This window comes from Struthio camelus, chromosome 12 (genome assembly GCF_040807025.1).
Source record: "Struthio camelus isolate bStrCam1 chromosome 12, bStrCam1.hap1, whole genome shotgun sequence".
NCBI lineage: Eukaryota > Metazoa > Chordata > Aves > Struthioniformes > Struthionidae > Struthio > Struthio camelus.
The window spans coordinates 14,931,686-14,947,850 of NC_090953.1; the positions used below are offsets into that span (position 1 = coordinate 14,931,686).

At 36.2% G+C, this 16,165-nt stretch overlaps 1 protein-coding gene and 1 long non-coding RNA gene across 3 annotated transcripts in view; one reads left to right on the top strand and one right to left on the bottom strand.

Moving 5' to 3' along the window:
• Positions 1–16,165, bottom strand: part of MYO5C (myosin VC) — a 43,018-nt gene that overhangs the window by 7,629 nt on the left and 19,224 nt on the right. For both annotated transcript variants that reach the window (XR_011143658.1, XM_068958025.1), the window contains exons 20-38: positions 15,490–15,655; positions 14,936–15,082; positions 13,953–14,117; positions 13,641–13,734; positions 13,000–13,063; positions 11,622–11,802; positions 10,972–11,065; positions 9,988–10,051; positions 9,824–9,904; positions 9,242–9,422; positions 7,499–7,592; positions 6,641–6,692; positions 6,260–6,425; positions 5,921–6,008; positions 5,120–5,218; positions 4,016–4,170; positions 2,785–2,874; positions 1,341–1,491; positions 170–452 (exon numbers count right to left, since the gene is read on the bottom strand). Coding sequence is in view for 1 of the 2 variants with exons in the window: in XM_068958025.1 (XP_068814126.1) it covers positions 170–452; positions 1,341–1,491; positions 2,785–2,874; positions 4,016–4,170; positions 5,120–5,218; positions 5,921–6,008; positions 6,260–6,425; positions 6,641–6,692; positions 7,499–7,592; positions 9,242–9,422; positions 9,824–9,904; positions 9,988–10,051; positions 10,972–11,065; positions 11,622–11,802; positions 13,000–13,063; positions 13,641–13,734; positions 13,953–14,117; positions 14,936–15,082; positions 15,490–15,655 (2,415 nt within the window). In the remaining variant the exon portion in view is untranslated. The remainder of the gene's footprint in view (positions 1–169; positions 453–1,340; positions 1,492–2,784; positions 2,875–4,015; positions 4,171–5,119; positions 5,219–5,920; positions 6,009–6,259; positions 6,426–6,640; positions 6,693–7,498; positions 7,593–9,241; positions 9,423–9,823; positions 9,905–9,987; positions 10,052–10,971; positions 11,066–11,621; positions 11,803–12,999; positions 13,064–13,640; positions 13,735–13,952; positions 14,118–14,935; positions 15,083–15,489; positions 15,656–16,165) is intronic.
• On the top strand, positions 245–13,270 carry LOC138068848 (uncharacterized). The gene is made up of 4 exons (XR_011143659.1): positions 245–476; positions 10,825–10,958; positions 11,888–12,011; positions 12,637–13,270. It is a non-coding gene; the product is annotated as an uncharacterized lncRNA (long non-coding RNA).

The window sequence follows — 16,165 nt, forward strand, 5'->3', positions numbered from 1 at the left end:
TCCAAAAGGCAAAGATTACTTTCTCAAAAAGAGTAAAAAACAATTGGTTACTTCCAGCAGAATATTCGCAGAATATTCAGTGACTCAGAGAAAAGAGACTAGGTTGCATAAAAACACGTTAAGAAGTCCATTCTCAAGCGACTGCCTGCTGAAACTTTACTGGCTTTACCTTATCTGCATTCCTTTTCTACAAGAGCACATGTCCTTGCGGAGGAACAGACTATTGAGGGTGACAGCTCCAATCAGAAAGAAAAGTTGCTTCACTGCCTGCTTTAGAAGCTCAGAGTCCAAACCGTTCTGGCACATTGTACTATAAAAATAGCTGAGTTGTTGCAGAATAGAGGTCATTGTGTAGGTATCTGTGTCGTCTATACTAGAAGAACGTTTACGGAACCCTGTAGGTTTCAAGCCAGAAATTCCCTGGAGACTTTCATATTCCAGCATGCCTGGTACTGGAAGACAATAGGAAATAACTGGTAAGATCAATGCTACTAAGGCTCCTTTCAGTTACATTAACTTAATTCTGGAACAAAATATAATTTAAGGATATTTTAAAAGTTAAATGATACTAGAAAAATAAGAAACTGATAAAAGCTTCTGGAATACACAAATTAAAAGAGCCTGTTCTTTTTGTAGAATGTTGGTGTCTTTCTCCTTTCCAGGTGAATATAAGACTACACACAGTAAGTTATTCTTTGTGCATCCTATAAGATTAGCACCATCAGTCCTTTGTCAAAAGAGAATTAGGAAAAAAGTTTGCTTTGCATAAATCCTAATTAAAATGGCACTCATACCGTCACAAATAATTTGACAAAATCATTAAAAAATAGTAAAATAATAGCATTGCAGTTATCTTCCAGAACAAAGGCTGTAATTTATACTGAAAGTAGTATTACAAAACAACACAGAAGTGGTATACTCTGACACTTCACTGCTTGCATTCTGGCTAGCTAGCGATATTAGGTGGGAAACACAAGGCAGTGAAATAGGAAAAACCTAGAGAGCAAATGTTCCCAGTGGTGCCTCCATCTTTTGGAAAATGAAGGTGTATGTTCCACAGTTACCCCAGCAAGACCATTCTGCTTCAAAGCATTACCCCACGTTGGGAAATCATTCTGAGGACAAAGTCTTTCCTGTGGGAAAAGTCTTCCCCTGTGGGGATATAACATTCAGCAGATTGTATTTGTGCAGAAATGCATAGCTATATACAAACTTGCAGGTACACATATGCACAGTCAACAGGAGAATGAAGCTTGTCCCACGCTTTGCCTCCATATATAAGCTTTACTCACGTACTTCACAAGCTACATTTAACTCTCTCTGGATTCTTGCTTTCTTACCAATCATTGGCTGAATATTGTTCTCCATTACAATAATAAATCGGTGATAGATACGAATGGCCAAGTCACTAAGAATTTGTCTGTATTCTGAGAGATCAAAATGCTTTAAACAGTTCTTATTCTGACGTGGGGTGTTATACTTCATAAATTCCTAAAAATAAGTTGTAAATATAATTATTAGAAACCAGGTAACATTATTATTATCAATTAGCATTAAGAGGTAATGTATATATTATAGTAACTCAGTCTGTTTCTGACCAAATACAGTCTCAAAATGAGTCAAAGCTACCGCTATCTTCAAGAGATGCTTCCAGTTCTGGGCTTCCCATGCTTATTTTTCCAGCTTACAAGTAGTTTCTTCCCAAAGCTAAGTCTAGCTCATACTAAAGCCAAAGGAAAGTCCTGCCCAGATTTCAGTGGACTTTGGCTCAGTTCCTAGATCATTTAAACAGAAAACAAGCAATTATTTCTCAGAAAAAGCCAAAACACAGTTGTTTAACCTATGCTGGCAAAAAAATTAAAATGTACATTTTATTACTGCAAAGGGATGTCATTTTTGGACTTTTTATCAGGAAAGCCCAGACTTTAAAAATCCAGATAGGATGCTAACTTGTGTGAAGTCTTGAATGTTCACTCCTTTGTCCATTACAAATATAGATTAAAACATTACAATCTGTATTCAGGCCTTTCTCTAGTGTTGGAATTAAATTATAAAAGGATGTGATTGATTAAATTTAAAGGTTTTCCATTCTCCATTGCTTATTATATCTCATCAATATGACCACAAGAGGGAGTACTGTGGGTTAGTCAGTACACCATTACTGTGATTCCCTAGGCTTTATGATACCTCTTCGCTTTTATCTTGAAGAGCATATACTCATGCAATTCTTTTGTGCAGCTTCAGTTCAATCTGTCTAAATTTATAATTCCTAGCAATCAAATACAGTAAGAGTTTGCAATTTAAAAGAATCTCAAGAATCAGGACGAATCTTAGCTTAAATAAGCAAATAAAATGAGGAAAAAACGGCTGTTTTATTATCATGAACCTTTCCTGAGGTTTTCTTCTGTAATCCCATATTGGTAGCAATAAGTGTTTGAAGTGGTCACAATTATAAAATAGTAAAACTCTTTTATATATATTTAGTTGGACATCTGAAATCCAGCTCACATTAAACTCGTTAACAGTTTACATGTCTTGTCTTTACTTGGCTTTAGCACTCTAATGTTTTCCTGAGTTCACCTCATCAGTTAGTTTTATTCGATCTTATTATCCATGTAAGACATATATCACCACAGCAGAGCAACATGAATATATAAATATCTTAAAGGAACAGTGGTGAGCTAGTGAATAATTTTCCACTGATTGTCCCTGTCTATTTTGCTAACAGAATTAAATCCTGGTCAAAAGTAAAATAATTATATTATTTGGTAAAATCATTCCTACCTCTTCTCCACTGTACTGCTTCAAACAGTTAAGAAAATAGTATGTGTTGGAAAGCCAAAACGACAACATCTCAAAATCTTCTAAATATTCCTGAAAACGATAAATAAAGCAATCTTTTAACAGAATCATCCAATGGAGTTAATTCCACTACTGAACTTAAGACCTCTAGAGAGTTGTATAATAGCATCTATCTGTAGCGGAAGAAGCATACAGAATCTGTAACATGCTAGCTGTACAAATCATACTGCATTTTCAGGCTAATGTATATATGGCAAAGTTTCCTTTTCTTTGGTAAACACTGTTTAACTCTTCTAATATGAGAGATTCTCTAAATAAATTAGTCTGAATCCAACAGCTTTAATACATACCTAAATATTATGGTGCAGTGTACAGGAGGCCTTCCTGCAATAGCGCTAACAACGTCTATATACACAAATGGACTACATATAAACTCAATTATAACTGTGCTCAAATGTACTTTTTTTCTTGTTAGCTAAGTAAGTACAAATTTTTCCTAAGGATAACCTGCGGTATCAACTTGTTTCCAAGCAAACAATAAGCACTGCTTACACAACAAAGTCAACTGCATAAACCACAGTCCATTCCTACCTGTGCTACAAAGCATGCCTGCTGTTCTATTGCATTATAAAGTTACAATAAGGCTTTCACATAGCCGAAATTGTAATACATTTCAGATAATAAACTAACGATTCATGTTCATAACTTGGTTTTCTAAACTGGCTGACAACATAACTTTCTATCATTTGGGTACTAATGCTGCAGTACCAAACGACATGTCTAAAAACCGCTATGCTGGTAGAACAGCATTGCAAAAAGGACTTAAAGTGCTCAGACCATTCTACTGCCAAACATACTAACCCTCATTTCTGTCCTTCCAACTTCTACTAGGGCTAAAATCATAGGCACGCTTAACCTAATTAGCTACTCATTTTCAAAAGTAAAATACTTGAAATCATTTTTCCAACAAGCTCCTCAGGTAAGGATAGTTTCTGTTAAGGCATGTGTTACCATGTTCAGCACAGTGCAACCTTACCTGAAGGCTGCACGAGGATGTTACTAAAAACTCCAAAAGGAGTGTCACTAATGGTAATTATTCTATCTTAGGAATACTAGCAAATGAAAGTGTCAGCATTCCCCAGGTGCAAGGCATGCATCTTGTAAACCTTACACTAAAATCAGAAAGTACAGTACAGCCAAATATTATTCCTACCTTAATAACTTGTTTGATACCATCAATGGTTACATTCATGAATGATTTCAGCATGTCAGCATCATTCAGATAATCTGCATACCTCACACACATGAATAGGATGTGAGCTGGAAGGCCAGGTATCATATTAACTACAACTCCACGTGGCTTTAAATCTGCATAAAGGAGAGGTTTTATTATATATGAATGCCAAGATTCAATGTGCAATTCTGAAAAAGACAAGCACTGTAGCATTCATTTCTTCAGTGACCAGTCACTTGACAACCGATTTACTGATGAATCGCTTGTTCCTGAAAACTTGTATAACAGTATCTTTCATATGAAAGCATTAATTAAGTTTCCCAGAGAGTCAGGAGAGTATTGTAGCTACGCCAGACAGGACAACTTCAAAAAGTGACTGGCATTTAGCTACCTGCAGGAGGCCCCACCAAATTCTGGCATTGTGTAATGACACTCCTGTTTTCACAAAGAAAGAAACATGCACAAGGCAGAAGTGGATGAGAAGAAAGGAAAGATGTCATTTCCAAGCAGTAGTTAATAAGGCTACTAATGCACACAGAAAATTCGCTGAGTTTACTATTAATTGTAAACCAATGCAAAATACTCGTTTCGTGGTAAGATCGATATTGTGGAAGTAACTCAGAGGAAGGGTAAAATTCTCCTACAAAAGAGAACCATGTGAAAGCATAGCTTTCAGTGAAGGGAATGATAGGGAAAGAACAGACAGGAGATTAGTAAGCCACACATGGATTTAAGCCCAATGACTTACAGACTTAGTAGATGACCAGGACAAAAGTAAATTCAAGTCCCTGGAGTGCTCTTGAGATTTCTAGCTTTATGAGTGAACAAATAATAAGAAAGATAATAGAGTCAGAGTTATGTAGAGTCAGATAAATTATTTTTACACAGACAAAGCACTTCTGTTTTTGAAATGACTGGCGACAGAAAGGAGCTATATAGAGCCTCCAGGTTGTACTAGCAATAAGAGAGTGGGATAAAGCCAATCTCGAACATAACTGAAGTATAGGGACTTGCAGTTTTTCTTGTAGTGTCTACAATGAACATCGCTGACTACGGTTTAAATGCAAAGTGTTACTAAAGTACCGAGGATCAGATTTTGAACAATCCTTTCTTCGTCCTCTTTTTTGTATTCCATCATTCCAACGTACTCTTTAGACAAAGTTGGCACTTGAACTTCTTTGGCTGTCAAACACAAAAGCACTGTTACCTGCAGGTAAATGATTAACTTCATGTTCACATTTTGGTATAAACTATTGGAGATAAGCAGTTCTCTTTGTAATAAATGAAGCACAGGCCTTGTTCGTAATAACGCTCTCAGCTTATGGTTCCAAGCATCATGAGTTCAGTAACACCCGTATTGTTCATGTGAATAGTTTCACTGGATTCAGTGGAATTACTTGCATTAATCAGGCAAACAAGTAGCAGTGATATATCTTAGCATCAGATACTTCTGCAACCTTTTGAAATGTATTCTATAGTGAAGAATTGCTTGCTATTTATGAAGTTTGTACAGACTAACTTTGTATTGGGAAACATCAGCATCTGAAAGCCGATGCCCAAGCGGGGGCGGTTACTCAGAGGATACAAAACTAACATTCTGTTGGCTCAGAGACAGTTTGTGTGAGGATACATATTAATTTCTGTTGACAGAAGCTGATGTCATTGGCCAAAACCTTCTTGCATAGCCTAGGCCAGATATCTGTCCATTTTTTTGCTGGGGAAAAAAAATAAGGGCAGGGAAGGTCTTTTCTAAAACTTCTGTTGATACCTGGCTTTTTTTTTCCTGAGGTTTTAAATTTGTAACCCTCCCATCCCAAACCCTGCCTTTCTCTCAAACACATTGAACATCCAAACCTATTAAAAAATCACATAATAGTATCTCACCTTTTTCAATAGTCTTGGTAAGAGTTTTGATCTGATCCTCCAATTTTTTTATTATTCTATCTTTCATGTCTAGTTTTTCTTCAAGATTCTATAATAAACAAAGTCAGTGAGTTCAGAAAAACTGTATTTAAAAATGCCTTTTCCTGCTTCACGTTACTGCCACAAATAAAGTACATTATAATTCTTTTTTACTTTAACTTAAGAAAGATGAAACCTTCATGTCTTTTTTCTCCCCTGATAAACTGAGAAAACATCCTGCCCATACTGCGAAATCATAACTTCTTTCTTTTTATCTCACATTTTAGGTGTATTTTCTTAGTGAGAAGTTAATATCCTCACCATATTTTCCACAGTAAGTCGAGTCGTTTCTTGCTTTATCTTGCTTTTTATGTCATCCTGGACTTCATCTTGCTTCAAACCATTGCTCAGCCCCTCAATTTCTTGGGTTGTGATTTTCAGTCTCTCCTCTTCTTCGCGGTCTGTCTCGTTCTGGGCTTCATTTGCTCTAGAAATAGACAGGAAGGTTCTTCCTTTTATTCTTCTTTCTTTAAAGCATAGTCACATCATACTTGGCCATTACCTATTAAGGGTACCCAGAGTTGTACAGCAAATCTTAAGTTGGACGTGGAACTTCAAAGACTTTGAGTGACTTTGTTACCCCAGCCTATGGCACTTACATTTCTTACATTTCTTACATTAAAAAAAAAAATAAAAAGTTACCGCCTTTGTGTTCTGTCCCTTTCTAGCTCACGATGCAGCCGATTAGACATCTCTTTCATTTTTTTCAGTAACAATTAGCAGCAAAACCCAAAACAAAAGAGAAACAACAAAATCACATTTGCTTACTGATCTGTACCAGTGTTTAGTAAATCTTTTCTTACACTCACGACTATGTTTCATCCAACAGACTGAATGACAAGTCAGACACTGTATCAGATAAATATCTGATTACTCCACCGCACAGAGAAGATTATATGGGATAGTGACTGTTAGCACTATTAAATCACTGCGGTTAGCAGCAAAGCTACTTCTAAATTAAAAAGAAAAGGGGAGGTTGCTTGGGAGGACTCTGCGTTATAAAGACACAGAACCCTCAGCACAGTGTGTTTTCCTAATTAGATAAAATCTAGCAGGAACTTTTCCCTCTATCTCCTACTCATTTCTCTGAATCCTTCAATACCCTTTCTACTTTATTCCACCTCACAGGGAACTCCTTAAGTTCTGAAACATCTTTCCTTTTTATGATTTCTTCCAAAGGCCATACTCCATTGTACATATTTTCAGCAGTTTACTGAATATACATGCATGAATACATGCGCCTAAACTATAGAACTGTACAATCAAAAAAAAGTTTTTAAAAAAAGAAGCACCTACTCGAATAAATATTTTATTCTGCAGTAACAAACTATACAACACATTTTCTCTTGGTGCTTCTTCCATTTTACTAGCAAGAAAACAAATAATAAGGCAATGAAGTAATCATGTAATATTGTTTTAGCTTTTACAAATTCAAATCTAGGGAATTCATCATGTCCTTTTTAAACAACGGTAAGACTAGTGATCGCACAAGTACTTTACCTTTCAACTTTACAGTCTGTTCTTGAAGACGGTTTTCAAGATCTAATTTTTGATTTTCAAGCTCAGAAACTTGCTGTTTAAGATCTGGGATCACCTTTTAGAGAAAAAGAACATTTGAATATCTCAGCACCTTCCTCTTTTCAAACACATCCAACAATTCCTGTGACAAAGTCAGTCCTTCAACTGCAAATTATCCAAGACTGGGAAAATACTGTGGGGAACTACGGCTACCTGCTTGGCTGATCTGTGTAACTTTTCTCCGGGCATCTGCTGCTGGCCACTCTTAAAGATGAAATAATCAGCTAACTAAATGTTTGGCCTGACCCAGTACTACCATTCTTACGTTTTGTAGTTTAAAGTAAGTTACACTGCAGCTTTAATTTCCCTAGTTCAATTATTTCTGGAAAACACTCAGTATCTTATATAACCAAATAGCAATACAAGTGACTATTCCTTATGTTTTCAATTTCAATAACTTTTTTGAAAATATTTCCTTTGTTACTTTTCACTCAACAGAAAGATAATATGGCATACACTAACTTCTTGAATAATTGCACTTCCTTGTATCAGTTGTATGCAGTTGCATAAGGATTTCAGACTCGTAAGCTTTGCTTGCAGTTTGTTAGCAACTTTATATGCTTAACTGCCCTCTGGTGGAGAGCCTCAGAGCTGCACGAATCTACAACCGCTATGAATCCTACAGGCGTCTTGTTCTTTCACTATCAAATTATATAACTTTTCAACCTGAGAGACAAGAGATACCTTTAAAGAGGCTTTAGATCAGAAGACACTAATTTCTGCCCTCTGACTACAGGGGAAGAATATGGCAACTAAATTCTGAACTTGAATGCTTCAGTACAATGAAAATTTGAACCTGGAAGAATAATTTGTTCCTTTTAATATTAACCCAGAGAAAGCTATAGTATCATGAAATTGTTCTTCATTAAGTCTGAAATACCAGAAACGTTCCATCAGAGAAACATAATGACCTGATCAAACACTAGCTAGTTTTTTTTTAATTATCAGATTAGAAATTTAAATGAGATAGGTATTAAAAAAGGTACAGCGAGCTAACTCTGTGGTCACTGCTAAACCTTTGATTCATTTTTTAAGTTAAAATTCTATATAAATAAAAAAACCTAAATAAATACTTGAAATTATTTTACCCCTCAAAAGTTGCTTGCATTGTTAAGAAATGCACAAAGCATAACCAAAATATTTGTATGAGCTTGGCAAAGAACATCCTGGCAACATTTTGAACTTCAAAAGATCTTTTATGAAATTGGAATATTTAGTTACATGAGCATACAAGAGTTCCATGCATTCTAAATATTCTAAAGATTTGCTCAGTGATCAATGTCTCCTTAGCCATCAATAGGAGAAGTCAAAGCCTGTGTGCGCATCACATACCAAGTAAAGAGTTTGCCAAACAGTATTTTACCCTTCTGTGACCAGAATCAAATCTTAACTCAAGTTTATGTAAAAGATGGGGAAAAGCCTCTGTGAGGCTTCCTCAACAAGCTGTATGCTCAGAAAATAAGTTCTGCTGCCTCCTAACGTGCTATCCCTACGTGCAGGGAAAGAGCCCACATGGATGTACAATCTCCCATGGCCATATCTGTTAGAGCCTTGAGAATGCAAGGATATGACCGCAGGATTTTGAGGGCTTTGTACCACAGACACATTCGGATTGTGTTGCTAAGTAATAAAAACATACTTCACTTTAGTACGTCTTTATCTTACCAGGTTTTCTGAAGTTAGCCTGCTAACTTCTAGTCGAATACCATCATTTATATCATTTTCTTCTCGAAATAATTTTTGTAAGTGATTAATATCTTGGCTAAGATGTTCAACTTTAAAATTCAGACCTTCAATCTCCTTTTCATAGATATCCTTCTGAGACTGGAAGTGGCTTTCCAATACTCTGTTAAAAAAAGGGGGTGGAGGGGAAGAAAACTGCTCATATAGTTTGACCTTGATGTAGTTTGACCTCGATGTGGGTCAAGTTCAATACAAAGTGAAAATAAAGTACTGTGGCTGACACACAGATATTCCATTACATCACCTGTGCATTAAGGGAATTGGAAGTTATACATCATATCTCAGAGGAAATACATTTCCCAGATTTGCTAAGTCAATGAGACAAGCGTGTCAAAGCTTATAAAAATGAGTTTAAGCTACTCAGTAAGTCACATAATGTAGTATTTTTTCCTTCGTTAGACAAATGTTCAGTACTGCACTGTCAAATTAGTTACCCAGTAATTTTTCTGTTTATCTTCTAGATTGCAGCTTGGAACTACGAACACATCACTGAACTGGACTAACCTTGTTGCTTTTTTCAAGCCCTCATAAGCAAACCACAGTTCTCCATCCTCATTTAAGTGTTCCAAGTCCTCTGTAGAGAGTCTGGAGTACAAGATAATATCAGTAGTGCATAAGTGAATAAAATACATCTCAAGTTTTTTAGAGAAACCTTAAAATAAAATTACCTGCTTCTTACATCTTCAAAATCATAACTTTCAAGAAGCTGTTTCGTAACTTCCGACATCTTTTCTGGGGAAAAGAAAACATTTATTATGTGAATAATTTTCTCCTAACATTTCAAATTATGTATCATTATAAAAATCAAACCAACCCCTTCACTGAAAGTTCTTTTCGGGTTCTCAGTAAATATATCTGATTTACTACAAAAATATGATGAGGGTCTTAGTTCCAACTGAACACTTAGAACTAGATAGGTATACCACCAACACTGCTGGGTTTTTTTTAACACCAAACTTTCGACACAAAGATGTGTCTTTCTGTTCTTGATCTGGACAACTGCTAGAGCTAGACAGACACTTTGCCATTTAGTGCCAAGTTAGCACATTAAATGTTACAGACAGAGGTTTAGTCTATGAAGTACTTTGCATTGCAGTTGGCGCACGACAGAAGGGCTCTTAATAAGTATACTTTCCTAAAGAAACCCCTATTCATCAAGTTATTTAAGCATATTTGACACTAATCAGACTTGTAGCTAAAATCAGCCTGAATGTAGGCCAGATAACATACTGTTTTTCCATATTCTTGGATCTCTATGAGCCACTTACTAAATTCTAAGCGAAGTTTAAGCTATTATTTTGGGTTTTTAAATGCCCTAAGTATTGACTAAGACACCAACTACTTTTTCATGGGATCCAGCACACATGCACACAACCTCAACCAGTAACATAGAGCTTGGAAGGAGAAACGGCCGAGAGGAGAATTTCCTCAAAGAGATACCGCTGATGCTGGTATTTAGTGAGCATTTTGTGAAACTCACCTGTTTTCTGTTTTTCCCCTTGCAGGTAAAGATATGAATAAAATGAAACCGTGGTGGGATGGGAAAGAGATCTGGGCCTTTGTTACAGCTAACAAACGTGGAAGAAAGTTCAGAGAGGCCTGTTTCACATTGGCATTGTCAAGTTCTCTGAATTATCCAGTATGTAGCTTACCTCTCATTTCTCGCTTCTGGGATTGCGCCTGCTTTTCAATATCCATTTTTTGTGTCTGCAGCAGTTCAATTTCCTTTTGCAACTCAGGTATTGTCTGAATCAGACAAAAATTACAGCACGTGAATGACGAAGGGCTGGGTATCACTTAAATCGTAAAGAAAACCATGAATAAGAACAAGTTCATAGGCCAGAAGTCAGAAGGCTTAAAAGGTACTGTGTTTAAAGTGTCTGGTTCTCGCAGGTATCTGAGCAAAACAGTAATGTGATGTAGTAAATCTGTACATTTTTCTGTCATAAAATTGACTCAGGAAAAAAAATATGACTTTACACAAAAATAGTACTTTCAGGTTCTGTTTATAAATTGTATTTACGAAAAAATCCCTCTCAGAAACTAATACTTTCCTGGAAAAAAAAAAAAAGAAAAAAAAAAAAGATCCACACATTTAAATGTATAAATATTCAGGCACAATTATTGCGATACTCTTGAACGCTACTTATTTCTGTGAGCATTAGCTTACTCATATTGTGTTCTACATGAAAATGATGCAACTTAGTGATAAAAAAAATCAGTGAAGACAACCTATAAATAAGGCACCGACATTTTCCATTTGCTTTATCTAGCAAATACTTTGAAATGAGTTATACTCTACCTGTGCTTGTTTTGTAAGTTGTCCTATTTCCATTTTCAAACCATCCTGAATGATAATTTCTTGCTGAATTTGATGCTGTAGCTGAACTTTTTCTTCTTTGAGAATCTTAATTTCTCCCTTGAGCAACTCAATCTCCTTTTCATAGTCCTGTTTCTGATTTTGGAAATTTTTCTCAAGTATCCTAAACATGACGAATTGAAAAGGTGGTTTCATTTTCCTACATTCATTACTGAAAGAGTGTGCTTTGTCTTTGTTTTAATTTGAAGGAAAAGAAGAAATCTTAAATAAACAATAACTGCTTTAAACTGCTAAGCTACATCCTCAGAATCATCTCCAGCATGGATGAGAATGGGATAAGAATGTCCCTGGATCTCCTAACTTCCTATTCAGGTACTGGGACTGAATTCAAAGCAGAACTGAATTTTTCCACTTAAAGGTTACTTTTCTAATTCTTTGAGAGCTAGCCTACCCATCCAGCTGTCTGCTACATTTATGGCCACTGTTAGCACTGCAAAAACAGAGTAACAGAAAACCCTGCGTCCTTGTCATTAACACAACGCATTCCGACTTTGCATTTCCTACTAGTTCCTGCTGGGACGGATCAGCTTCCAACAGTACACAGCTAATGGAGAAAGTGGAAAAACTACCAAAGAAGGCCTCTTAGCATGATCTGAAGTTATTTGCAATTGAAATCAGATTGAGCTCAAAAGCCTCAGGGCTTCTACCCTGAGGAACACAGATGGATTGCACTCTTCACACATCGGGGTTTGGTACCGATGGCCTGTATCTCATCCTAGTAAAGAGTTACTGTGAGGCAAAAATGCCACCTGAGAAAAACTTGCTACAAAGCAACAATCATATACTGCTAAATAATATGATTGTTAATATTGCAGCCAAAATACCAAAGGGAATATTCCCTATATTTCCCCTCTATTTTAATTGAATGTCCTTTATAAACACTCCCTTTCCTTCAAGCCGAATCTTTAATTTCTGTCGTTTAACATCTACCTCATAGGAAATCTGACTTGTATGGTCATCAGCTCCTTTTCTAACCCTGACTGGCTTCTAAGCATATCTCCAAAGAAACCATTATGCTCAGGATCTTCCTTCAAATCTCAAGAAGACGCATGAAAAGACAAGAAACTCTCTCAAGTCTACAGTATAATTTCTTGCATGTGACTGACCCACAACCATGAGCTTTTTCCTCGACTGTACAGGAAGTACTTCAGTTACTGCTTCAGCACTAGCATTAACGTCCAAGAACATCAACAGATTCATAAGTGATGTGTGAACATAATACATTTACAGTAGGAGAAAAAAAGGTAGGGCAAGAGAAAAAATGAACGCTGTTTCAAAGCAATTAAATTCAGATTCATACATTCTCTGTCTTTCTTCTTTTTGTACATCATCAAAGAGTTGCTTCGTAAGGTCATCCATTTTATCTGTCAAAAAATATTTCATTATTTGAGAGATCTTCATACAATAACGCACATTTATTAAAATGGTAGGAACACAATGAGAAGTTTTTCTTTTAATAAGCAATCCTTAACATTTTTAGGCTGAAATTAATCTCTCAAATATCATGAATTATCACCAGTAATCCTGACAAGTAATGTTACAGAATAAAAAGGTTCTGAAATACCCAAACATTATTTGTCTAAAATATACTTAATCTCATGTGCTGCCTGGGTCCTTTGAACTTAGATTCTTAAAAGCAGTATATTAAATGAACCAAGGATGAAGAGACACTTGAAGAACGCACATGCTGCCGCTGAGACAGGAAACATAATAAGACAACAGTTTTTTCTACTGAACGAGCTATTACATTAAAAGCATTTGCACTACACATTCTAAGCTAGCTTCAGAGAAGAGAAGCCTAGGACATACTTTTAAATTACTGTAAACTGAGCATTTATATCGTTTTTAATATAATAATAGCCATTTACACTTGCTGTAAAAGCTGACTTTACAGCATTCCCCCCGCCATAACTGCTTTAAAGCTCCTTTTAATTACTATACCTTTCATTTCCTCATTTTTTTCTTGCAGCTTTCTTTCTAAGGTCTCTCTCTGTTCTCGCAGTTCTTTATTCTGGTTCTCAAGTTTTAAGATTTTCTGTATGCACAAAAAATAAGCATTAAGACGGAAGAAGAAATAGGTCACAGAAGGTCTTACACTTGTAACAAGCACATACAGACTCCCTCCTCCTTTCCTCATCCTTCCCTCCCTCACAAAAGTGAGGTTACTTAACTCTCAGAATCATGCATTTGATAAAACTGGAAGTCATTTTTAAACCAAATTACAAGCACCAAGATGATCTTTGGAAAATTTACCTGTTCACTGTCCTCTTTATATTTCCTCCCTTTCTCCTCAAATGTTCTCTTCTGTGCAGTTAACTTTTCAAGATCTAATTCAAGTTTCTGAATTGTATCCAAGTCATTCATATGAGCTGAAGCCAGGTTGGTTAATCTCTCCAGCAAGCCATGATTTTCTTTACTCTACAATAAGTAACACAGGTTAAAATAAAACAGAAAAACACGTATCATTTTGTATTTATATGTTCCCTTAAAAAACTACTGCAAAAAAATTCAGCTCCATCTTTCAATCAAACTGCCCTTTTGGTGTTGCTTACCAGCACTCTTGTATAGCTGAGTACTTTTTAAAATGAATTTTGAATATATCAGTAAATTATAACTGTGTTTACACAGAACTCTTTGTGGCTTATCAGAACAAACATCAAGCAGCACCTGGGCAATGCAATCTGTACTTTGCCTCTCCTCAACTGTGAGGAAGCACCTGAACCCCAGCTAAGTCATAATCTCTTCAACTAGGCATTGTTTCCATCAGCTAGATTAAAGGTACCATATCAAAGACAATTTGGCCAGTATGGCTCTCAGAAGCAAGCACTGAAATAAACACAACACTGAATTCCCAAAATTCACCAAATATATTGAACCAGAACTGTAACTAACATGTCCTTTATCCTAATAAGATTAATCCCATCCAGACATAGGACTGACTCGTTATGAACAGTAAAAAATGCCAACTGGAGACTCTTCTCCTTGGCACAGCTAACCTGAAAATCTCAGTACCATATGCTTCAAAAACAAGGGAACCTTGTAACAGACAGAAACAACAGTGTGGAATTCAGGAAGAATGTTATTGATTTGTTATAAAGGGCCATACCCCTTACATACTTCTTGTCTTGTCAAATGAACTATGTATATTTTAAGCATCTAGTAAACACAAGAGCTCTGAATAAAACTGATATGACACAAAAATTAATAAAAAACATCAACAGACTGGTGTCCTTCACCTGTTCCTCTATCCTTTTCTGCAGTCGCTGAACTCTGTATGAAAGCTGGATATTCAATACAAAACGCCGAATATTCTGAAATCTGCGCCTTGCGAGCCATGCACGGGCATATTTCTGAAGGATTACAGCCTTGTGTTCTTCAAGCATCTATAAAAGAAAATATTAACATCTGTCTGTAATTATCTGTGGATCAATCAGCATCAATTAAAATATCCTATAAATCGACATACACTGGTGACGACAATGCTTCTATCAGAAACAGCAAAATACTGAAATGTTTGAACTGCACGCATATCGGAACCACCGTAATAATCGCATTATGTTATCTCCAACAAGTATAAATCAGACAATCTAATAGTTCTTAGTAACTGTCAGATGAGATCTAACCTATTGTGTATCAATATATTAACAATAACTGTATACCAATACACTAGAAGGTCTGAGAACCATACATACAAAAGGTAAAGTATTATGTGTCATTCTCCTTGTCTCCATCTTCCTTGTAGTACAAGAAATTATTTCCAGTTACTGAAATCAAATTTTATTGGCTGTACCTTCCGGTATTTTTTCCTCGCTAGAAATCCTCTTGTATAAGCTTGAATTGTTACAGCAGCCACATGGATGAGCTGGCAAAGTTTACGAACCAGGTAACCCCGACAGTGTTTCTGAATAACTATAGCTGCCCAGGTTTGCTTCAGAGCTGTTGCAGTTACAGCTTGCCTTAAATCAAAAGACAATAAGTTTACTTAGGTCACATTAGCTTTCTCTTGCTCATTCCCTCAGTCAGCCAAACAACAAAAAAACTAGTTTGGTTGACAATTAATATCATGTAGAACTAATGCTTTTAGCTAAACACACAGTTTTTAGTATTACTTTCATGACAACACTTGCAATGCAAACAGTTTATGATAATAAAAGTGAACCTGTATCAACCAAGTACAAAATGGAGGCGCAGTCAGGACCAAAATGAGGTATATTCCCTCGAGGTGTATTGACAGAATGTCATATTTCATTTGCTTCATTCCTGGAGGGAAAAGCCTGACGTACAGAGACAAATCTCAATTCAAGTGCCAGAAAGCCATGGTCAGTCTTAGCTCATGATTAAAGGTCATAAAAGGTGCTAATTAAATCCTGAATAGGGGGGAGCAGCTTCTAAGAGCACCTCGAGGGTCTTGCATGTCAGCCCTTTTCTGCCACATGCAGCAACTGGATTTCACGGTAAGTGACAGC